This window comes from Aethina tumida, chromosome 6 (genome assembly GCF_024364675.1).
Source record: "Aethina tumida isolate Nest 87 chromosome 6, icAetTumi1.1, whole genome shotgun sequence".
Taxonomy (NCBI): Eukaryota; Metazoa; Arthropoda; class Insecta; order Coleoptera; family Nitidulidae; genus Aethina; species Aethina tumida.
This window is the reverse complement of record NC_065440.1, coordinates 10,604,315-10,630,872: the sequence shown is the minus strand read 5'-3', so window position 1 is coordinate 10,630,872 and position 26,558 is coordinate 10,604,315. Positions and strand designations below refer to the sequence as shown.

At 26.5% G+C, this 26,558-nt stretch overlaps 1 protein-coding gene across 1 annotated transcript in view; it reads left to right on the top strand.

The window, feature by feature from the left end:
* The window catches only part of LOC109605639 (calsyntenin-1), an 81,468-nt gene that overhangs the window by 52,700 nt on the left and 2,210 nt on the right, over positions 1 to 26,558 (top strand). The window contains exons 3-8 of the mRNA XM_049968346.1: positions 14,495 to 14,721; positions 20,129 to 20,713; positions 23,468 to 24,140; positions 24,195 to 24,397; positions 24,459 to 24,646; positions 26,200 to 26,544. Coding sequence (XP_049824303.1) covers positions 14,495 to 14,721; positions 20,129 to 20,713; positions 23,468 to 24,140; positions 24,195 to 24,397; positions 24,459 to 24,646; positions 26,200 to 26,544 — 2,221 coding nt within the window. The remainder of the gene's footprint in view (positions 1 to 14,494; positions 14,722 to 20,128; positions 20,714 to 23,467; positions 24,141 to 24,194; positions 24,398 to 24,458; positions 24,647 to 26,199; positions 26,545 to 26,558) is intronic.

Here is a 26,558-nt window from a genome sequence, read left to right as displayed (position 1 = left end):
TTACAGAGAAAAATAAAAAAATAGTTGCTTTCCTTCTTAAATAAACGTTAGTGTCATTTTTCATTTTTTATTCTGGACATACCAGAACAGTTGAAAAATTGCATTTTTCACCCATTCATTTATTGATATCTCTACTATAGGCAGTGTCGTTTTCATTAATTATCATTAAAAAATGAAATATGTACAGTAAAAAATACAAACTTTAACCTATATTCCTAAATAAACGTTAGTGGAACTTTCGAAGCTTACTTTGGACAAGTGAGAGAAGTTGGAAAAATATAGTTTCTCTATTGAAGGAGAAGTTTTTATAAAATTTTATTAAAATATGTAGAATTTACAGAGAAAAATAAAAAAATTGTTGCTTTCCTTCTTAAATAAACGTTAGTGACTTTTTCATTTTTTATTCTGGACATACCAGAACAGATGAAAAATTGCATTTTTCACCAGTCATTTATTGATATTTTTACTATAGACACTGTCGTTTTCATTAATTATCTTTAAAAAATGTAATATGTACAGTAAAAACTACAAACTTTAACCTATATTTCTAAATAAACGTTAGTGGATCCTTCGAAGCTTACTTTGGACAAGTGAGAGAAGTTGAAAAAATATAGCTTCTCCATTGAAGCAGAAGTTTTTATAACATTTTATTAAAATATGTAGAATTTACAGAGAAAAATAAAAAAATAGTTGCTTTCCTTCTTAAATAAACGTTAGTGACATTTTTCATTTTTTATTATGGACATACCAGAACAGTTGAAAAATTGCATTTTTCACCAGTTCATTTATTGATATTTCTACTACAGACAGTGTCGTTTTCATTAATTATCATTAAAAAATGTAATATGTACAGTAAAAACTACAAACTTTAACCTATATTTCTAAATAAACGTTAGTGGATCCTTCGAAGCTTACTTTGGACAAGTGAGAGAAGTTGGAAAAATATAGTTTCTCTATTGAAGGAGAAGTTTTTAAAAAATTTTATTAAAATATGCAGAATTTACAGAGAAAAATAAAAAAATAGTTGCTTTCCTTCTTAAATAAACGTTAGTGTCATTTTTCATTTTTTATTCTGGACATACCAGAACAGTTGAAAAATTGCATTTTTCACCAGTTCATTTATTGATAGTTCTACTATAGACAGTGTCGTTTTCATTAATTATCATTAAAAAATGTAATATGTACAGTAAAAACTACAATTTTTAACCGGTATTCCTAAATAAACGTTAGTGGAACTTTCGAAGCTTACTTTGGACAAATGAGAGAAGTTGAAAAAATATAGTTTCTTTATTGAAGCAGAAGTTTTTATAAAATTTTATTAAAATATATAGAATTTTCAGAGAAAAATAAAAAAATAGATATTTTTCTTCCTAAATAAACGTTAGTGACATTTTTCATTTTTTATTCTGGACATACCAGAAGAGTTGAAAAATTGCATTTTTCACCAGTTCATTTATTGATATCTCTACTATAGGCAGTGTCGTTTTCATTAATTATCATTAAAAAATGTAATATGTACAGTAAAAACTACAAACTTTAACCTATATTCCTAAATAAACGTTAGTGGAACTTTCGAAGCTTACTTTGAACAAGTGAGAGAAGTTGGAAAAATATAGTTTCTCCATTAAAGCAGAAGTTTTTAAAAAATTTTATTAAAATATATAGAATTTTCAGAGAAAAATAAAAAAATAGATGCTTTTCTTCCTAAATAAACGTTAGTGACATTTTTCATTTTTTATTCTGGACATACCAGAAGAGTTGAAAAATTGCATTTTTCACCAGTTCATTTATTGATATTTCTACCACAGACTATCGTTTTCATTAATTATAATTAAAAAATGTAATATGTACAGTAAAAACTACAAACTTTAACCTATATTCCTAAATAAACGTTAATGGAACCTTCGATGCTTACTTAAGACAAGTGAGAGAAGTTGGAAAAATATAGTTTCTCCATTGAAGCAGAAGCTTTTATAAAATTTTATTAAAATATGTAGAATTTACAGAGAAAAATAAAAAAATAGTTGCTTTCCTTCTTAAATAAAAAATATAAAAAAATATTATTAGTGTCATTTTTCATTTTTTATTCTGGACATACCAGAAGAGTTGAAAAATTGCATTTTTCATCAGTTCATTTATTGATATTTCTACTACAGACTATCGTTTTCATTAATTATAATTAAAAAATGTAACATGTACAGTAAAAACTACAAACTTTAACCTATATTTCTAAATAAACGTTAGTGGAACCTTCGAAGCTTACTTTGGACAAGTGAGAGAAGTTGGAAAAATATAGTTTCTCCATTGAAGCAGAAGTTTTTATAAAATTTTATTAAAATATGTAGAATTTACAGAGAAAAATAAAGAAATAGTTGTTTTCCTTCTTAAATAAACGTTAGTGACATTTTTCATTTTTTATTCTGGACATACCAGAACAGATGAAAAATTGTATTTTTCACCAGTTCATTTATTGTTATTTCTACTATAGACAGTGTCGTTTTCATTAATTATCATTAAAAAATGTAATATGTTCAGTAAAAACTACAAACTTTAACCTATTTCCTCAATAAACGTTAGTTTGAAGCTTTTGTTAAATTTTATTAAGACACTGGCGTTTTCATCAATTTTCCTTAAAGAATGTAATATATACAGTAAAAACTACAAACTTTAACCTATATTCCTAAATAAATGTTAGTGGAACTTTCGAAGCTTACTTTAGACAAGTGAGAGATGTTGGAAAAATATAGTTTCTCTATTGAAGGAGAAGTTTTTATAAAATTTTATTAAAATATGCAGAATTTACAGAGAAAAATAAAAAAATAGTTACTTTCCTTCTTAAATAAACGTTAGTGTCATTTTTCATTTTTTATTCTGGACATATCAGAATAGTTGAAAAATTGCATTTTTCACCAGTTCATTTATTGATATTTCTACTATAGACAGTGTCGTTTTCATTAATTATCATTAAAAAATGTAATATGTTCAGTAAAAACTACAAACTTTAACCTATTTCCTCAATAAACGTTAGTTTGAAGCTTTTGTTAAATTTTATTAAGATACTGGCGTTTTCATCAATTTTCCTTAAAAAATGTAATATATACAGTAAAAACTACAAACTTTAACCTATTTCCTCAATAAACGTTAGTTTGAAGCTTTTGTTAAATTTTATTAAGATACTGGCGTTTTCATCAATTTTCCTTAAAAAATGTAATATATACAGTAAAAACTACAAACTTTAACCTATTTCCTCAATAAACGTTAGTTTGAAGCTTTTGTTAAATTTTATTAAGATACTGGCGTTTTCATCAATTTTTCTTAAAAAATTTAAGATGTACGAACTTTAACGTATCTTCCTAAATAAACGTTTATACAGCTTTGACATTATATTTCAGACAAACTGAATATGTTGAAAATCTGTAGTTTCTCTATTAATACCGAAGATCTTATTATTTTCTAATTAAAAAGTGTAGACTTTACAGTTAAAGTGCTAGAATAGTTTTTTTTTCCTTAAATAAACGTAAGTGCCAACTTCAATAATACATTCCTGACAAACTAGAAAAGTTAGATAATTGCAATTTTCACCGGTAAATTCGTCGATGTTCTCTCTATTGACACTCGAGCCTTCATTAATCGATATCAAGGCTCTGTTTACTTATCTGGGGCACACTTTAGTACCTCCATCCACCTGATTTCCAGCCTCGAACAAAAGATTCTATTTATACGTGTGCAATAACTATTTACTCACACACACAGGCGAGAGAAATAATCAGTCGTCGGGCTGCGACGCGATTAGAATAAATATGCGATTATGTAAATGAGTGCCGCTCGTTAGAACCATTTTGGGAGCGACATTTTCATATACACATATTTTTTTCCACCATCGCCTTGATCTCTCGAACAGGCACCGTTCCCAAACTTCGGAATTCCGAAATAACTTCCGTGCATCTCGTGCGGCCGTAGGTGTCCCGGGCCCATTTATTTTTATACCGTCAAAAGTCAGTGACATCGCGGCTAATTGGTCGCGATCCTCCGGTGCACCTTTTTTAGCAGCGACACGAAAAAATAGAATGCGGCGTCCGGTGTGCGTGTCTCGGCGTCTGCGGCGGAGACGACGCCCGAACGCGTCCGGAATTTTCGGCATCTCCAATATCGCCCCGTTATGCGATTATTAAGAGGCGGTTGTCTAGGTTAGTAATGAACATTTTCGTGGACGATTGATTCGACCTTCGTGTGCGAAATTGTGACTCAGTGCACTTCCACTCCGGACGCGTTTTAAAACGATTAACTCGCATAGTTGGGACGTGCCAAAAGATTACTGTTACAACAAACACTGAAATCATCGGCGGTATTCTATTTTGAAACATCAGCCGCGTAGATAATGATTGTATTATGTACTCGGGCTTGTTAAAAAGACTTTCAATTTCGTTTATTGTTTGTTTGCAAGTCATGGCCATAATTTTTCTTCCTTAGTAAACGTTGGGGTCAATTTTAATAATTTATTGGGGACTAACCAGAAAAAACTTCTTTATTGACTTCTTCTATTTTTTTTTTTATTTAATAAACAATAGAAAAAATTAGAAAAGTTGTAAGAATACATATTGTACTAGTTAATTTTTCATTAATTTTTCTCTTGCCACTGAAGATTTTATTCACTTTTATTGAAAATTGTTGAAATTTTGACAATTGATAAAAAATTGTTTTTCTTCCTAAATAAATGTTAGGTCCAATTTGATGAATCTTTACAAAATAACTAGAAGAGTTGTATAAATTCAAATTTTACTAATCGATTTCTTATTATTTTTTCTCTAAACACAGAAAATTTCGTTCATTTATATTGAACAGTGTAGAATCTACAAATTTTATTAAAATAGTTTTTCTTACTAAATAAATGTTAGTGTCAGTTTTGACAAATTTTTGGTAGAAAATAAAAAGTGTAGAGTGAAAACAAATTTTTTAAAAAAAATTCTCACTGCTTTTACTTTTATCACTGAAAATTTTGTTCTTTTCTATGGAACATTGTAGAATCTAGAGAAAAAGTACATAAAATAGTCTTTCTTTCTAAATAAACGTTAGTCCTAATTTTGATAAATTTTAGTGAGAAAACTGAAAGAGTTTAGTGGAAACAAATTTTGCTAATAAATTTCACATTACTTGTTCTCTTGTCTTTGAAAATCTCTTACATTTTAATTGATCACTACAGAATCTATATAGAAAGAAAAAAAGAATAGTTTGTCTTCCTAATTAAACGATAGTGTCAGTTTTGACAAATTTTTGATAGAAAATTAGAAGTGTAGAGTGAAATCATAATTTTCTAATAAATCCCTCATTACTTTTACTTTAGTCACTGAAAATTTTATCCTTCTTTATGGAACAATGTAGAATCTAGAGAAAAAGTACTTTCTAAATAAACGTTAGTACCAATTTTGATAAATTTTAGTGAGAAAACTGAAAGAGTTTAGTGAAAACAAATTTTACTAATAAATTTCACATTACTTGTTCTCTTGTCACTGAAAATCTTTTACATTTTAATTGATCACTGCAGAATCTATATAGAAAGAAAAAAAGAATAGTTTGTCTTCCTAATTAAACGATAGTGTTCGTTTTGACAAATTTTTGATAGAAAATTAGAAGTGTAGAGTGAAAACAAAATTTTCTAATAAATTCCTCATTACTTTTACTTTAGTCACTGAAAATTTTATTCTTTTTTATGGAACGTTGTAGAATCTAGAGAAAAAGGACTTTCTAAATAAACGTTAGTCCCAATTTTGATAAATTTTAGTGAGAAAGCTGAAAGAGTTTAGTGGAAACAAATATTACTAATAAATTTCACATTACTTGTTCTCTTGTCACTGAAAATCTCTTACATTTTAATTGATCACTGCATAATCTATATAGGAAGAAAAATGAATAGTTTGTCTTCCTAAGTAAACAAACAACAAATTTTTTATAGAAAATTAGAAGTATAGAGTGAAAACATAATTTTCTAATAAATCCCTCATTACTTTTATTTTAGTCACTGAAAATTTTATCCTTTTTTATGGAACAATGTAGAATCTAGAGAAAAAGTACTTTCTAAATAAACGTTAGTATCAATTTTGATAAATTTTAATGAGAAAACGGAAAGAGTTTAGTGAAAACAAATTTTACTAATAAATTTCACATTACTTGTTCTCTTGTCACAGAAAATCTTTTACATTTTAATTGATCAGTGCAGAATCTATATAGAAAGAAAAAAAGAATAGTTTATCTTCCTAATTAAACGATAGTGTCAGTTTTGACAAATTTTTGATAGAAAATTAGAAGTGTAGAGTGAAAACAAAATTTTCTAATAAATTCCTCATTATTTTTACTTTAGTCACTGAAAATTTTATCCTTTTTTATGGAACAATGTAGAATCTAGAGAAAAAGTACTTTCTAAATAAACGTTAGTCCCAATTTTGATAAATTTTAGTGAGAAAACTGAAAGAGTTTAGTGGAAACAAATTTTACTAATAAATTTCACATTACTTGTTCTCTTGTCACTGAAAATCTCTTACATTTTAATTGATCACTGCTGAATCTATATAGAAAGAAAAAAAGAATAGTTTGTCTTCCTAATTAAACGATAGTGTCAGTTTTGACAAATTTTTGATAGAAAATTATAAGTGTAGAGTGAAAACAAAATTTACTAATAAATTCCTCATTATTTTTACTTTAGTCACTGAAAATTTTATTCTTTTTTATGGAACAATGTAGAATCTAGAGAGAAAGTACAGAAAATAGTCTTTCTTTCTAATTAAACGTTAGTCTCAATTTTGATAAATTTTAGTAATAAAACTGAAAGAGTTTAGTGGAAACAAATTTTACTAATAAATTTCACATTACTTGTTCTCTTGTCACTGAAAATCTCTTACATTTTAATTGATCACTGCATAATCTATATAGGAAGAAAAATGAATAGTTTGTCTTCCTAAGTAAACGATAGTGTCAGTTTTGACAAATTTTCTGATAGAAAATTAGAAGTGTAGAGTGAAAACAAAATTTTCTAATAAATTCCTCATTACTTTTACTTTAGTCACTGAAAATTTTATTCTTTTCTATGGAACGTTGTAGAATCTAGAGAAAAAGTACTTTCTAAATAAACGTTAGTCCCAATTTTGATAAATTTTAGTGAGAAAACTGAAAGAATTTAGTAGAAACAAATTTTGCTAATAAATTTCACATTACTTGTTCTCTTGTCATTGAAAATCTCTTACATTTTAATTGATCACTACAGAATCTATGTAGAAAGAAAAAAAGAATAGTTTGTCTTCCTAATTAAACGATAGTGTCAGTTTTGACAAATTTTTGATAGAAAATTAGAAGTGTAGAGTGAAAACAAAATTTTCTAATAAATTCCTCATTATTTTTACTTTAGTCACTGAAAATTTTATCCTTTTTTATGGAACAATGTAGAATCTAGAGAAAAAGTACTTTCTAAATAAACGTTAGTCCCAATTTTGATAAATTTTAGTGAGAAAACTGAAAGAGTTTAGTGGAAACAAATTTTACTAATAAATTTCACATTACTTGTTCTCTTGTCACTGAAAATCTCTTACATTTTAATTGATCACTGCTGAATCTATATAGAAAGAAAAAAAGAATAGTTTGTCTTCCTAATTAAACGATAGTGTCAGTTTTGACAAATTTTTGATAGAAAATTATAAGTGTAGAGTGAAAACACACTTTTCTAATAAATTCTTCATTATAATTACGTTTGTCATAGAAAATATTATTCTTTATCATAGAACACTGGAGAATCTAGAGGAAAGTACATAAAATAGTCTTTCTTTCTAAATAAACCTTAGTCCCAGTTTTGATAAATTTTTAAAAGAAAGAAAACTGGTGGAGTTGTGAAAACAAATTTTACTAATAAATTATAATGAGCACTGTAGAATCTGCAGAGATATTAAATAAAATAGAAGTGATGTTTGATACTGAAGTTTTCATTAATTTTTATACAAAACAGTGATATCTACAGAGATAGAGAAAAATAATCTTTCTTCTTAACTAAAACTTAGTGTCAAGTATTATGATTTCTTCTAGATAATCTAAAACTGAAATTTTCAGTAATCTTAACCAAAAATTGGTGTTAACTTTAATTATTTATATTATAGTTTCCATTATTTTTTATAAAAAACTATAGTATCTACAGAGATGTGGAGAGTTTCCATTAATTTTTATTAAAAACTGAATAACCCACATGGAAGGTACCAAAAATAACTTTACGGACCGACTAGAAAATAGGAAAACGCACCTTTCATCATCGCCGATTCTATTTCGAACCATCAATAGATTGCATTATGCATTCAAGCCAGTTAAGAAACTTTCAATTTTGCCCGTTGTTCAAGTTCCCCACAAAACAATCTCCGCCGTTCAACAAAACCACCCAGCAACACATCCGTTACATTTCACCGAAAAGACAATGGGGGTTTGTGTGCAAACCCTTTTGTCGAACGTTATCGCAGTATCGATTCGGGGCTGCATTCAAAACTGTAATCTGGGTTGTCTATTTCGGCCCGTGTGCGGTGCCGCACTCTATTTTTCCCTTACGCGAACTAACCCGAATTAATCGCGTTTAATAATTTATAAATCCGTCGGGTTGGCTAAACGATGAAACGGGCACTGGGGGATTAATCGAATTAGTGCGACGCCGAGGGTTAATTCGTGCCCGTATTTACGTTTAATCAATTTGCAATTAAATTATGCATTTAACCTTTGGTTGTCGGCCCTCCTTTGGCCGAGTTTCATGTTTTTATCTCGCCGTTTGTGTGTTTGTTTTCTGGGAAAAATAACAATTCAAATATTTGCCGCGGCATGTGAAACCCGTGCACAAACACGGACGAGTCAACAAATCGTCGGGACACAATAAAAACAATCCCGGACTTATCGTTGGTGACTCACCGATGTTTAAACAATTTTTGAAACAATTTCACGGCGGATTGAACGTCTTGATGCCGCGGCAATTCCGTCGAACGACGAGTCTGCGAATTGGGATCGGCAATAAAACTAATTGGGGGAGGTGGCACGACGCCCCGGGACTTCCTCCAATTTAATAATTGTGTCGTTGCACGAAAAAATCGATTAATTAACACAAACAACGTCGGTTCTAGTTTTATGTCTGGAGAGTGTGTTTTTTTTTTTAGTCTCAATTAAAAGTAATCGGGCCGGGTAACATTTAATTAGGCCGAGGGCCCCGTGAAATTGATAGCGAACGGTGCCCCCGTAATTCACCCGACACAATGGACAATTATTTTCCAATTAGCCGTGAAGATAATGGAGGCCGTGCAATCGATTCAAAACCCGAAAACCGCTTGCACCGGCGGAATATTGTGATTTAGGGCCCTGAAGTAATTTCGGTGGGGTGGTCGGTCGTTCTATTGTCTATTAATATTTTTTTAATTGGGAAATTTGCGCACGATTTCGGTGGAGTTTTTTTGTTAATGGGTTCCTGACATATTTGAGTATTTAGTCTTTAAAATTTAACGGTAATATGACGTTATGCTTGAACAATTTAGTTTAAATGGGATTCTAATTTTCTTGTATTTTAGATTGTTAATTGTTAAAAGTAATTTTAATTTTCTACTTACGTATCTAATTCATTGGTGTTCTTTCGAATAACTGGTACATCTTAAGAATACATTGATAAAACAATAGTAGACTAAAAATTTAATTTCTTCTTATGATTAAGGCTTTCTTGAAAATTTCCTTTTCCAAAAGATAACATTAAAATAACGTTAGACTTATTAAACGTTTAGTTTATAATAAGAAATTAAAGAAAATAGATAAGACTGTAGAAAGTTTGGTTGATTTTGTGTGTTAAATTATCATTGTTACACTCATTGTTTAACATTTTTAAGTCTTATCATTTAAAAATATGTAGAATGTTTCAAAACATGAAAATAAAATAATGTTAGTTTGTGAAAACATTTTTACTGTTAAGTCTCCACTATAAAAATAAGTAGAATCTTTCAAAAGTTATCACCTAAAATATAAAAATATAATATATGAAATATGAAATATGAAATATGAAATATGAAATATGAAATATGAAATATGAAATATGAAATATGAAATATGAAATATGAAATATGAAATATGAAATATGAAATATGAAATATGAAATATGAAATATGAAATATGAAATATGAAATATGAAATATGAAATATGAAATATGAAATATGAAATATGAAATATGAAATATGAAATATGAAATATGAAATATGAAATATGAAATATGAAATATGAAATATGAAATATGAAATATGAAATATGAAATATAAAATATGAAATATTAAATATGAGATATGCAATATTAAATATTAAATATGAAATATGCAAATGAAATATAAAATATATGAAATATACGAAATATATAAAATATGAAATATATGAAATATATGAAATATATGAAATATATGAAATATATGAAATATATGAAATATGTGAAATATGAAAGAGAAATGAGATATAAAATATTAAATATGAAATATATGAAATATATGAAACATATGAAATATATGAAATATACGAAATATATAAAATATGAACTGTGAAAAATGAAATTGAAATGTATGACATATGAAATATGAAATATATAAAATATGTGAAGTATATGAAATATATGAAATATATGAAATATACGAAATATATAAAATATGAACTGTGAAAAATGAAATTGAAATATATGACATATGAAATATGAAATATATAAAATATGTGAAGTATATGAAATATATGAAATATATGAAATATATGAAATATATGAAATATATGAAACATATGAAGTATATGAAATATATGAAATTTATGAAATATATGAAATATATGAAATATAAGAAATATATGAAATATATGAAATATATGAAATACATGAAATATATGAAATTTATGAAATATATGAAATATATGAAATATATGAAATATATGAAACATATGAAGTATATGAAATTTATGAAATATATGAAGTATATGAAATAATGAAATATATGAAATTTATGAAATTTATGAAATATATGAAATATATGAAATATGAAATGTTGGGAAATGAAATATGAAATATCTGAAATATATAATATATGAAATGTGGAATATGAAATATATGAAATATAAGAAATATAAGAGATATATGAAATATATGAAATATATGAAATATATGAAATATATGAAATATATGAAATATATGAAATATATGAAATTTATGAAATATAAGAAATATATGAAACATGAAATATATGAAATATGAAATATATAAAATATATGAAATATATGAAATATATGAAATATATGAAATATATGAATTTTATGAAATATATGAAATATAAGAAATATATGAAATATAAGAAATATATGAAATATATGAGACATATGAAATATATGAAATATATGAAATATATGAAATTTATGAAATATAAGAAATATATGAAACATGAAATATATGAAATATGAAATATATAAAATATATGAAATATATGAAATATATGAAATATATGAAACATATGAAATATATGAAATGTATGAAATTTATAAAATATATGAAATATATGAAATTTATGAAATATATGAAATATATGAAATATATGAAATATATGAAATATATGAAATATAAGAAATATATGAAATATATGAAATATATGAAATACATGAAATATATGAAATTTATGAAATATATGAAATATATGAAATATATGAAATATATGAAACATATGAAGTATATGAAATATATGAAATTTATGAAATATATGAAATTTATGAAATTTATGAAATATATGAAATATATGAAATATGAAATGTTGGGAAATGAAATATGAAATATCTGAAATATATAATATATGAAATGTGGAATATGAAATATATGAAATATAAGAAATATAAGAGATATATGAAATATATGAAATATATGAAATATATGAAATATATGAAATATATGAAATATATGAAATATATGAAATATATGAAATATATGAAATATATGAAATTTATGAAATATATGAAATATAAGAAATATATGAAACATATGAAATATATGAAATATGAAATGTTGGAAAATGAAATATGAAATATGAAATATCTGAAATATATAATATATGAAATGTGGAATATGAAATATATGAAATATATGAAACATGAAATATATGAAATGTGAAAAATGAAATATGAAATATAAAATATAAAATATGAAATATGAAATATGAAATATGAAATATGAAATATGAAATATGAAATATGAAATATGAAATATGAAATATGAAATATGAAATATGAAATATTAAATATGAGATATGCAATATTAAATATTAAATATGAAATATGCAAATGAAATATAAAATATATGAAATATACGAAATATATAAAATATGAAATATATGAAATATATGAAATATGTGAAATATGAAAGAGAAATGAGATATAAAATATTAAATATGAAATATATGAAATATATGAAACATATGAAATATATGAAATATACGAAATATATAAAATATGAACTGTGAAAAATGAAATTGAAATATATGACATATGAAATATGAAATATATAAAATATGTGAAGTATATGAAATATATGAAATATATGAAATATACGAAATATATAAAATATGAACTGTGAAAAATGAAATTGAAATATATGACATATGAAATATGAAATATATAAAATATGTGAAGTATATGAAATATATGAAATATATGAAATATATGAAATATATGAAATATATGAAATATATGAAATATATGAAATATATGAATTTTATGAAATATATGAATTTTATGAAATATATGAAATATAAGAAATATATGAAATATATGAGACATATGAAATATATGAAATATATGAAATTTATGAAATATAAGAAATATATGAAACATGAAATATATGAAATATATAAAATATATGAAATATATGAAATATATGAAACATATGAAATATATGAAATGTATGAAATTTATAAAATATATGAAATATATGAAATTTATGAAATATATGAAATATATGAAATATATGAAATATATGAAATATATGAAATATATGAAATATATGAAATATATGAAATATATGAAATATAAGAAATATATGAAATATATGAAATATATGAAATACATGAAATATATGAAATTTATGAAATATATGAAATATATGAAATATATGAAACATATGAAGTATATGAAATATATGAAATTTATGAAATATATGAAGTATATGAAATAATGAAATATATGAAATTTATGAAATTTATGAAATATATGAAATATATGAAATATGAAATGTTGGGAAATGAAATATGAAATATCTGAAATATATAATATATGAAATGTGGAATATGAAATATATGAAATATAAGAAATATAAGAGATATATGAAATATATGAAATATATGAAATATATGAAATATATGAAATATTTGAAATATATGAAATATATGAAATATATGAAATATATGAAATATATGAAATATATGAAATATATGAAATATATGAAATATATGAAATATATGAAATATATGAAATATATGAAATTTATGAAATATATGAAATATAAGAAATATATGAAACATATGAAATATATGAAATATGAAATGTTGGAAAATGAAATATGAAATATGAAATATCTGAAATATATAATATATGAAATGTGGAATATGAAATATATGAAATATATGAAACATATGAAATATATGAAACATATGAAATATATGAAAAGTGAAAAATGAAATATGAAATATGAAATATAAAATATAAAATATGATAAAGTATAAAATATAAAATGTAAAAATTAAATTAAAATTTTAAAATTTAAATTTTCACAATTTAATATTTTAAAATTTAAAATTAATAAATTTAAAATTATAAATACTTTGCTAAAACAGTGATAAACTTAAAAATTATTATTATATTAAAGAATTTAAATTGTTTGGCTAATGTTTTCTTGAAAATTTAGAACCTTTTAACTGTAAGGATAATAAATAAGTTTGTAAATAAATGCATGGATAAACCAGTAGTAGATTTAATAACAATTTAGTTTGAAATCATAATCTTGTTTAGATGAAGCATTTCTCCCTTCAATTAAAATTTAGCCAAGTATTCATTTCATCTTTAAAAAACATGAAGAATTTTTCAAAATTTGACAATAAAATACAGTTGTTAAACGTTTAATTTGTAAATTTGAATCTATCTTCAGATAAAAATTTAAATTCATTTGGCTAACGTCTTGAAAATCTAGACCTTTACATTTTTAGTTTAAAAAAAGGGTATAATTTTATAAAATACATAAAAGAATTTTGTTTCATCGTTAAAAAATAAGTAGAATTTCGAAATGATTTCATATCATTTAATACAATGATTTTGTAGCCTGTTATCTCTGTTTATTTATTTATTTTATCACCCAAATATGATTTTTAAAGGATTAATTAACCAGTTTTAACTTGTTGCCTCCTATAAATATTTTAAGTTCTCTATAATAATTGTTCTTTTTGATTTTAGTGCAACGGTCCACATAACAGTGTCCGACGTGAACGAGTATGCACCCACATTCTCAGAACCAAGCTACGTTCGTCAAGTGGACGAGGGTCGTCTTTACAAGGAGATCGTCCGTGTGGAAGCCACCGACAGGGATTGCACCCCCAAATTCGGCGACGTATGCAAATATGAGATCCTGACGTCCGATCAACCTTTCGTCATCGACATGGACGGCGTCATCAAGAACACCGGTATTAATAAACCTCCTTTGTCTCTTTTATAATTGACTATTAATTATTAAGTGTTCCAATTTGAACTTGTTGTCAATATTGTTTTAGGTTTGTAGGTTTTTATTTATTATACAATGGTGGTCAAAGGAATAGTACATTTTACTATTTTATATTATATTGAAGAATATTCTTTCACAATTATTCCATTTGTGTCCAATAAAAATATTTTAGAGGTCCATGTATGAAACAGAGGTGATTAAATATGATAAAGGAACATTGGTTACTCCCTATCTCCAACAGAATGTGATTGTGTGATCATTCATAGTCGACAGGTTCTGGGAACAATATAAGTTTAATGAGAAACGTTATTGACATATTGAAATTGATCTGTAATCTTGATATTTCATTCAAATAAAAATTTTACTTAATCTTATCATTTATAAATAATTTTTAAGTTGTTTATTACAGTACTAATTGTTCCTATTGATAAAAAATTTAAATAATTATATAATTTTATATAGATAATAATAAAATTGTATCTGCTGCAATATTTTTTATGGAAACACTTCTTACAGTTACGTTGCAGGCCCAAGTATGAAATAATGTTCATAAAAAGGTGATTAAATATGAAAAAGGACTAATATCAAGGTGACTCAATGAGTGTCTGGTTCATTGTGAAAATCCACACAAATAAAAAATGATGCTGATCAATACATATATACAGAACACATTAATTTTACAGCAAATCGATACCAATAAAAATAATATGGTTCCTTGATTCACTAAGTATTAAACCATGTGAAAATTGTCGCCCATAAATTCTTGAACGTCCACTTGTTGAACGTACTTAAAGATTAATATTTGATTTTTATGGACCGAGGAGCGAGTCCAATAATTTTCACTTTACGGTCGCAGGATAACCAATGTTCCTTTTTCATATTTTATCACCTTGTTATCGACTTTATTTCATACGTCGACTCCATAACTTAACTAGTACATGTGTTGGTGTCAGACGTAACACAATTTAGAAATTTCCTGTGTTTTGCAGTGACCTAGAAAATACAACACACGGGTCCAGTGGTCAAATTCGGACGAAAATAACATTTAATATATTTAAAAATATAAATAAGCGACGACCTATTTAAATAATGGTCACCAATAGTTCAAGCTATCATTATATTGATTTTTAAACTAATTGATTGGCATTAATTTAATTAGGTGATTTCGTTTCGAGGTGCCTCATTCTATACATACCACTTCTACTTGACGCTGAAGCTCCGCCAAAGGCTTTGGAAGGAGAACTGAATTTCAGTCATTCTCTGTGTATATCAATATTTCCTTTTAAACTATATAAAGAGTTTCGATTCGAACTTTCTTCTCATATAAGGAAACTTACACATCTTTCTTCTATTCAGTCATGCTTTGGTGGAAGCTTTCACCTTTTAAATAAACTATTTACTAAATATGTGAAACTTCTAATATTGTTGAAAAATCTATTGAAAACCTAAAAATATCTAAAAACATGACATTTAACTTTTTATCAGTTGTAACTTATTATACAAACTTTTCTTTTTCTTATCAAAAAATGTTCAGTTTTGATCCTATCTTGCCTTGTTAGTTATAAAATAATTGAAATAAACTATATATTCAAAATGTCAAACTTCTAATATTGTTGAAAAATCTATTGAAAACCTAAAAATATCTAAAAACATGACATTTAACTTTTTATCAGTTGTAACTTACTTACTATACAAACTTTTTCTTTTTCTTATAATAAAATATTCAATTTTGATCTTATCTTGCCTTGCTAGTAGTAAAATAATTGAAATAAACTATTTATTTAAAATGTCAAACTTCTAATATTGTCCAAAAATCTATAGAAAACCCAAAAATATCTAAAAACATGAAATTTAACTTTTTATCAGTTGTAACTTGCTTATTATGCAAACTTTTTCTTTTTCTTATAATAAAATATTCAATTTTGATCTTATCTTGCCTTGCTAGTAGTAAAATAATTGAAATAAACTATTTATTAAAAATGAAAAACTTCTGATATTGTTGAAAAAATTACTGAAAACTCAAAAATTTAACTTTTTATCAGTTGTAACTTACTTAGTATACAAAGTTTTTCTTTTTCTTATCATAAAATATTCAATTTTAATCCCATTTTGCCTTGTTACATGTAAAATAATTGAAATAAACTATTACTATCTTATTTAAAATGTCAAACTTCTAATATTGTTGAAACAATTCTTGATACCCCAAAAATATCTAAAAACATAAAATTTTATTTTTTATCTGTTGTAACTTACTACACAAATTTTTTCTTTTTCTTATCATAAAATTAATTAAATAATTATAATAATTAAATTAATATTAGTTCTAAAATAATTGAAATAAACTATTTAATAAAAATGTAAAACTTTTATATTATTGAAATCACAAAGATATCTAAATCATCAAATTTGATTTTAAATCACTTGTAATTTAGCTATTTTTGGTCTGAACGAAAATAATTGTGTACCATTTGATATGAAATTATCTCAATTGGGATTTAGATAAAATATATAAATAAAAATATGTTTTCTCTGTTCACCACACCCAAATTGGTGGCATAAAAGAATGTAGGGGAAAGTGTCTATGCTTTTTTTTTTTTGTAAATATAAATATATGGGAAATGATTATATTATCTAAAAATTGTATTACAAGCAACTGATAACAAGTTTTTATTAATAGGGATAATCAGAAATTTTTAAAATAATATAAAAATATTTATATATGATAAGATAATTAATATAATATAATATTATTTAATAATATGATATCATAAAAATGAATTAATAATTTTTCTCATTAAAATTACTTGTTCCCCAGAACATTCGGACTGTGAAAGATAATACCATCATGATACGATAATCGACGTTAATTTTTTATATTTTATCATTTTATCGATGGAAGAAATGATTTTATTATTATCCAGGTAGAATTATTTAATTCATTATATAACATTTCATTACAAATATAACTAATATTTTTTATTAACTAACATAATGATACTTTTGTAAACAATGTAAGTAAAACTGTTTACAAGTGTTAGATTATGTAGGAATTTTAATTACAGATTAGTTCGAATATTCTAATAATTTTTCTCATTTAATTATTTTGTTTCTATAACGAGTTTATGGAAGAAGATACAACAATTATATAATTTAATTAAAAGTTTTTATTAAAATTTTCTTATTAATAGGATCAGTTAATACTATAATAAATATTATAATAACTGTGTACAAATGATAAGATTCTGTATGATTTTTAATTCAATGAAATATCTATTTTAATAATTGTCCCCATTAATTTATTTTGTCTCATAACTATTTCCACTATAAAATTGTATATCATTTTTAATTTAATGAAGAATCGTATTACAACTGAATTCGAGAATACTCTAATATTTTTTTCATTAATTTATTATTATTTACATAGAATTATGTATGTATGTATTATAAATTACTTAAACAACTTGAAATCGGGTAAATAATTGATTTACAATGAGAATCTTGTTATTTGGAATATTTCATCTTCATTTTCTTAAGGTTGGCTTAAAAATGATGTTCATTTTGCTGAATTATTAATATTGTGTCCCTTTTTTCACTTTTATGTTTCTATTTTAAAAACCAACTAAATTTTTTTAAAATAAATTATCTAGTCAACTTGAAATTGGGTAAATAATTGATTTACAATGAGAATCTTGTTAATGAGGAATATTTCCTTGTCCACTTCTTAAGGTTTTCATAAAAATTAATTAATAATTGATAATTGTTGAATTTGCCGAATTATTAATATTTTATCCCTATTTTCACTTTTATGTTTGTATTTTAAAAACCAAGTGAAGTTTTTAAAAATAAATTCGTTAAACAACTTGAAATTGGCTAAATAATTGATTTATATTGACGATCTTGTTAATGAGGAATATTTCCTCTTCCTTTTCTTAAGATTTTCTTAAAAATCTTGTTTATTTTGCTGAATTATTAATATTTTATCCTTATTTTCACTTTTATTAAATTAATTAATCACTTGAAATTGAGTAAATTATTGATTTACAATGAGAATATTTTCTTAAGGTTTTATTAATCCTATTTTACTGAATTATTAATATTTTATCCCTATTTTCACTTTTATGTTTCTATTTTAAAAACCAAATGAAAATTTTAAAAATAAATTGGTTAAACAACTTGAAATTGGGTAAATAATTGATTTACAATGAGCATCTTGTTAATGAGGAATATTTACTCTTCCATTTCTTAAGATTTTCTTAAAAATATTGTTGGATTTGCTGAATTATTAATATTTTATCCCTATTTACACTTTTATGTTTCTATTTTAAAAACCAAGTGAAATTTTTAAAAATAAATTGGTTAAACAACTTGAAATTGAGTAAATAATTGATTTACAATGAGCATCTTGTTAATGAGGAATATTTCCTTTTCCATTTCTTAAGGTTTACATAAAAATATTGTTGGATTTACTGAATTATTAATATTTTATCCCTATTTACACTTTTATGTTTCTATTTTAAAAACCACGTGAAGTTTATAAAAATAAATTCGTTAAACAACTTGAAATTGGGTAAATAATTGATTTACAATGAGAATCTTGTTAATGAGAAATATTTCCTCTTTAATTTATTATATGTCTTGAACATCTAGTTTATGTAAGAACGCAGTACAAGAATATTATATATATTAGATTATATTATATTATTATATTAAATATGATTATTATTTACTTAGAATTATATAATTTAATTATAAAATGTTTTATTAAAAATTTATATTAAATATTTTCATTTTAATAAAATCAGTTTAATATAATAAATAATGTAAAAACTGTTTCCAAATTATAAAATTATGTATCATTTTTAATTACATGAAATATCTTATTACAAATGAATTCGAATATTCTAATAAATTTTTTCATTAATTTATTATATTTCTTGAACATCGAGTTTATGGAAGCTCACGCAAACACATCCTGTTGGTGATCATAGGATAACTAATGTCCTTTTTCATATTTTATAACTATTTCTATAACTATGTGGTACTACAACCTCTAACATAACTAAAACGTGTTTCTGTCAAATATATAATATTAGAAATGTTTTTATTATTATTTATATATTATTCAATTATAAACTATTTGATACACAACCTTCAACATGACTAAAACATGAGTTTCTATCAAGATTAATGTATGGGAAGTGATTATTTTATTATCTAAATGATATATCACAGATTATTATTAATTATTTCCTTATTAGTAGAAACAATATTATTGTAATAAATAAGACAAAAAAAAATGTTTACAAATGATAAGATTATATACGATTTTATTGTAATAAATTGAAATGATTTATGAATTTCCTTTCCAGAGCCCCTGGACTATGAGAGATCCCACAACCACATCCTGTCGGTGATCGCCTACGACTGCGGCATGCGCCAGTCGTTCCCCGCCCTGGTCACCATCAAAGTCAACCGCGTGTGCCGCCTAGGATGGCGCGGCCTGCCCGAACGCGTCGACTACGCCCCCATGACCGGCAAGCAGGAACTGTTCCCGTCCGCCGCCCTCGAGCTGTGCGACGTGCCGTGCAACGTGCGCGAGCTGCGCACGCGCGTCGACCTGGCCACCAGACACATAGGCAAGGGCTGCGACCGCGACACCTACTCGGTGCAGTCGCAGCGCAAGCTGTGCGGGGCGTCGCCCTCCGCCATCGACCTGCTGCCCAGTCCCGGCGTCGGGGCGGAATGGACCAAGCCGCTGATCTCCGACGAGGGACACGAGTCGGATCAGATGTTCGAGTTCGACGGCAGCAGCACGGCCGTTTCCATCCCCAACGCGGTGCTGGACCACAATTTGCCCGCCACCTTCACGATAGCCACGTGGATGAGACACGGCAATCATGCCGGACAGGATAAGCATCTCAAGGAGCATATTTTGTGCTCGGCCGATGATCACAGTAAGTTTTGGGGGCGTGTACACTTTTGATTGTTTTATTATGTAAATTAGAAGATGTTTCTTACGCTCTTGTTGTTTGCAGAAACCGTTCATACTTTCGGTAAGACTGACTGCGTGTGATCAAAAATCAATAAAACTTTAAATTTTTGTACTGACATTAATTAAATAACTTTAAACTTGTTGAAAATTGAATTAGAATTGGGATGACAATTTCCTCTTCTTTTAATTAAAATTTCGTTGTTTTATTTGGTACCTTTAAATAACTAGAATTTAAAAATATATATTTCTGTAATCAAATTAGATATGATAAGAACTTTTTGACTAAATTTGATTTGAAGTATGAAATTATACCCTAAAGTTGTCTTAAAACAATGAATGAACTTTTTATAAAATACAATCAAGTCAAGTAGTTTTTTTAATAAATTGATTAAACAACAAAGAGGAATATTTACTCTTGTTTCTATTTCAAAAACCAAGTGGAATTATTTAAAATAAATAAGTTAAACAACTGGAAATTGGGTAAATAATTGTTTTGCAATGAGAATCTTGGTAATAAGGAATATTTCCTCTTCAATTTCTTAAGGTTTACTTAAACATATTGCTGGATTTGTTAAATTAATAATATTTTATCCCTATTTTCACTCTTGTGTTTCTATTTTAAAAACCAATTCGAATTTTTAAAATTAATTTTGTTAAATAACTTGAAATTGAGTAAATAATTAATTTACAATGAGAATCTTGTTAATAAGGAATATTACCTCTTCCTTTTCTTAAGGTTTGCTTAAAAATATTGTTGATTTTACTGAATTATTATTATTTTATCCCTATTTTCACTTTTATGTTTCTAGTTTAAAAACCAAATGGAATTTTTAAGAATATATTAGTTAAACAACTTGAAATTGAATAAATAATTGATTTACAATAAGAATCTTGTTAATGAGGAGTATTTCCTCTTCTATGTCTTAAGATTTACTTAAAAATATTGTCGGATTTGCTGAATTATTAATATTTTATCTCTATTTTCATTTTTACGTTTCTAGTTTAAAAGCCAAATGGAATTTTTAAGAATAAATTAGTTAAACAACTAGAAATTGAATAAATAATTGATTTACATTGAGAATCTTATTAATGAGGAGTATTTCCTCTTCCATGTCAAGATTTACTTAAAAATATTGTTGGAGTTTCTGAATTATTAATTTTTATCCTTATTTTCACTTTTAAGTTTCTAATTATAAAACCAAATGGAAATTTTAAGAATAACTTAGTTAAACAACTTGACATTGAATAAATAATTGATTTACAATGAGAATCTTGTTAATGAGGAGTATTTCCTCTTCCATGTCAAGATTTACTAAAAAATATTTTTGGATTTGCTGAATTATTAATTTTTATCCTTATTTTCACTTTTAAGTTTCTAGTTTAAAAACCAAATGGAATTTTTAAGATTAATTTAGTTAAACAACTCGACATTGAATAAATAATTGATTTACAATGAGAGTTTTGTTAATGCGAAGTATTTCCTCTTCCATGTCTTAAGATTTACTTAAAAATATTGTTGGATTTGCTGAATTATTAATATTTTATCCTTATTTCCACTTTTAAGTTTCTAGTTTAAAATCCAAATGAAATTTTTAAGAATAAATTAGTTAAACAACTTGAAAATGAATAAATAATTGATTTACAATGAGAATCTTGTTAATGAGGAGTATTTCCTCTTCCATGTCAAGATTTACTAAAAAATATTTTTGGATTTGCAGAATTATTAATTTTTATCCTTATTCTCACTTTTAAGTTTCTAGTTTAAAAACCAAATGGAATTTTTAAGAATAATTTAGTTAAACAACTTGACATTGAATAAATAATTGATTTACAATGAGAGTTTTGTTAATGCGAAGTATTTCCTCTTCCATGTCTTAAGATTTGCTTAAAAATATTGTTGGATTTGCTGAATTATTAATATTATATCCCTATTTTCACTTTTATGTTTCTAGTTTAAAACTGAAATGGAATTTTTAAGAATAAATTAGTTAAACAACTTGAAATTGAGTAAATAATTGATTTACAATGAAAATCTTGTTAATGAGGATTATTTCCTCTTCCATGTCTTAAGATTTGCTTAAAAATATTATTTATTTTGCTGAATTATTAATATTTTATCCACATTTTCTGTTTTATGTTTCTATTTTAAAAACCAAGTGAAATTTTTAAAATTAAATTGGTTAAACTATTTCAAATTGGGTAAATAATTGACTTACAATGAGAATCTTGTTAATGAGGAGTATTTCCTCTTCCATATCTTAAGATTTACTTAAAAAAATTGTTGGATTTACTGAATTATTAATATTTTATCCTTATTTCCACTTTTAAGTTTCTAGTTTAAAAATCAAATGAAATTTTTAAGAATAAATTAGTTAGACAACTTGAAAATGAATAAATAATTGATTTACAATGAGAATCTTGTTAAAGAGGAATATTTCCTCTTCCATTTCTTAAGATTTTCTTAAGAAAAGCAATAGGAATTATTAATTAAACAACTTTAATTAGATAAATTATTAATTTACGATGGGAATCTTGTTAACGAATTATAAATCTTGCTAATTGTTCATCTCTATTTGTTATTTTTACAAAATTTTTATTACTTGACCCTAATAAAGCTTTCGTTTGCCATTAACGTACTTAATTTGTTGTACTGACATAAATAATCTCCATAAAAAGGTGCAGCAAACATAGTTAAATTCCAATTGTCGTTTTACAGAAATGAACCGTCACCACTACGCCCTCTTCGTCCGCAACTGCCGTTTGATCCTCCTCCTGCGCCGCGACTTCTCCGAAGGCGACCTGAACATCTTCCGACCGGCCGAATGGCGCTGGAAGATACCGCAAGTGTGCGACGACCAGTGGCATCACTACGCCGTCAACGTGCGCTTCCCCGACGTCGAGCTCTACATCGACGGCCAGATGTTCAGGGGCGAGAAGAAGAACCCGGAGGTGATCGACGACTGGCCGCTCCACCCCACCAAGGGCATAAACACGACGCTCACCGTTGGCGCCTGCTGGCAGGGATCCGACAACAAAATGAAGCACCACCTGAAGGGCTACTTGGCCGGCCTGAGCGTGTTGGTGAGGGAGAACGAGAAGCCGGAGGTGCTGAGCTGTTTGCACCAGTGCAAGGAGAGTCTGCAAGTGCCGGCGATGGAACTGCTCCAACCGGGCATGGAACTGCTCACCAACTCCGACTTGACCGAGGTGACGGTAGAGGGCGACAACAGGACCAATCTAGAAACGCTGGTCAGGAAGATCGGCTATGCCAACACCCGAGAGTTCCCGACGCCTGGTCGCAGGAACCTGAGACTGACCACCACCGTCACCTGCGACACGGGCAAGACCGTCAAGGTTCCCGACGCGCAGACCTACGTCATGGTACTCAGGTGCGTATTTTAATTAAAACTTAAATTGGGGGAGCATTAATTGTTGTGTTTTAGGCCCCAAACTCCCAGCATTAACCTGAATGGTACCGGCAATATGGCGAGGAAGTACGAGGACTTCAGGATGGGCGTTAGAGTGTTAGCCGACATTCACATAACTGGTGAACAAAAATTAGACAAGTGCAGTCTCACTATTTACCCCAACTTGAACCCTGACCACGAGAATCTGAGCGTGCCTGAAGAAATGGTCAAAAGACTAGGTAAGAAAAATCATCTAAATTAATGAATTGATTGAACATTTATAATTGTTTATTGTTTTAGGAATGGCCGCAAGGGTTTCTAAAGATGGAGTCACAATCACTGGTTCAGACATGGTCTACAATTACCAACAAGTACTGAGGCAAATCGTTTATACCAACCGAAAACCAGCATATTATCTTAATAGAGTCTTCAAACTCACCTGCTCCGAACTCAACGGAAGATTTACATCTAATGAATACGTCCAAACTGTAAGTTATTATTACTTTTATTAATATTTTACTTATAATACAGTACTTATGTTTTAATTTTACTGATTTTGATAGTAAAACAAAGAATATTCTAAGGGTGTCACTGAAGATCTGCAGTAAATACTATCTATAGTTTTTGAAAAAAAAAGAGTAAAAGGAAGAATATTATCAGAATGCGAACTAAAACCTGTATTAAATCATGTCTTGTTTAAAAAAATACATATAGTTTAACTAATTTTTCTGATTTTTGGGACCATAATAATATTCTCAGGATGTAAACGAAGTTATGTAGTAAATACTGTACATAGTTCTTGATTAAAAACATGGTTTAATATATTTCACTGATTTTAAGAGGAAAAGAAAAATATTATCAGAATGTGTACTAAAATCTGTATTAAATCATGTCTTGTTTAAAAAAATACATATAGTTTAACTAATTTTACTAATTTTTGAGACTAAAACAATATTCTCAGGGTGTAAATGAAAATATGTAGTAAATACTGTACATAGTTCTTGATTAAAAACATGGTTTAATATATTTCACTGATTTTAAGAATAAAAGAAAGAATATTATCAGAATGTGAACTAAAATCTGTATTAAATCATGTCTTGTTTAAAAAAATACATATAGTTTAACTAATTTTCCTGATTATCAGAATGTGAACAAAGAGCTGTATTAAATCATGTCTTGTTTAAAAAATATATATATAGTTTAACTAATTTTTCTGATTTTTGGGACTATAACAATATTCTCAAAGTGTAAACCAAGATATGTAGTAAATTCTATTATATATATATATATATATATATATATATATATATATATATATTTAAGAGGAAAAGAAAGAATATTATCAGAATGTGAACAAAGATCTGTATTAAATCAAGTCTTGTTTAAAAAAATACATATTGTTTAACTAATTTTACTGATTTTTGGGACTAAAACAATATTATCAGGGTGTCAACGAAGATCTGTAGTAAATTCTATATAGTTCTTGATTAAAATCATGATTTAATTTATTTTACTGGCATTAAGAGGAAAAGAATATTATCAGAATGTGAACAATAATCTATTACATCTTGTTTAAAGGTTCTAATTTTACTGAATTTTGGGGAAAAAATGTATTCTCAGGATGTCAACAAAGATTTGCAAGATATACTGTATTTAATTCTTGATTATAAACATAGTTTAATTTATTTTACAAATAATAATATCAGAATGTGAATAAAGATATGTATTAAATCATGTCTTATTTAAAATTTTAAATTTTTGATATTCGTAGATTATTAACTGTATCTGTAGTTTTTGATTATAAAATAGTTTAATCTATTTAAAGAGGATTTGTATTAAATATTAATTTGTTTGAAAAACATTTTTTTTATTTAAAAACATATAAATTGTAACTAATCGTACTGATTGATTTTTATTATCAAGACCGAAATTAATCACATATATTTTTTTGTAAACATTCTAAAGTATATTTTTAAATGTAATATATATTATATTAGAATCCTTGTCAGAAAAACAAATTTATTAACGTTTTATTTTATAGTTGACAGTCATCCATCCACAACCGAAGGACCCAATCGTGGCCCACAACCAGGTGAACAGACACAGCGTCGAGGTGCGTCCCGCCTCCGTCATCTCGCACGACTTCTCGCCAGCCGCCAACACGATGCCGGGCGGTGAACGTCTGATGTCCGCCGGCGGCTCGCACGCCGTCACCGTCATCGTCGTCGTCTGCGTCGGCTTCCTCCTGTTCATGATCGTGCTCGGCGTCGTGCGGATACGCGCCGCCCACTCCAGGGGCGGTGCCGGCGCCGCCGGCGACGACGCCCACGACGGCGAGATGACCTGGGACGACTCCGCGCTCACCATCACCGTCAATCCCATGGAGGTACGTCACAATTA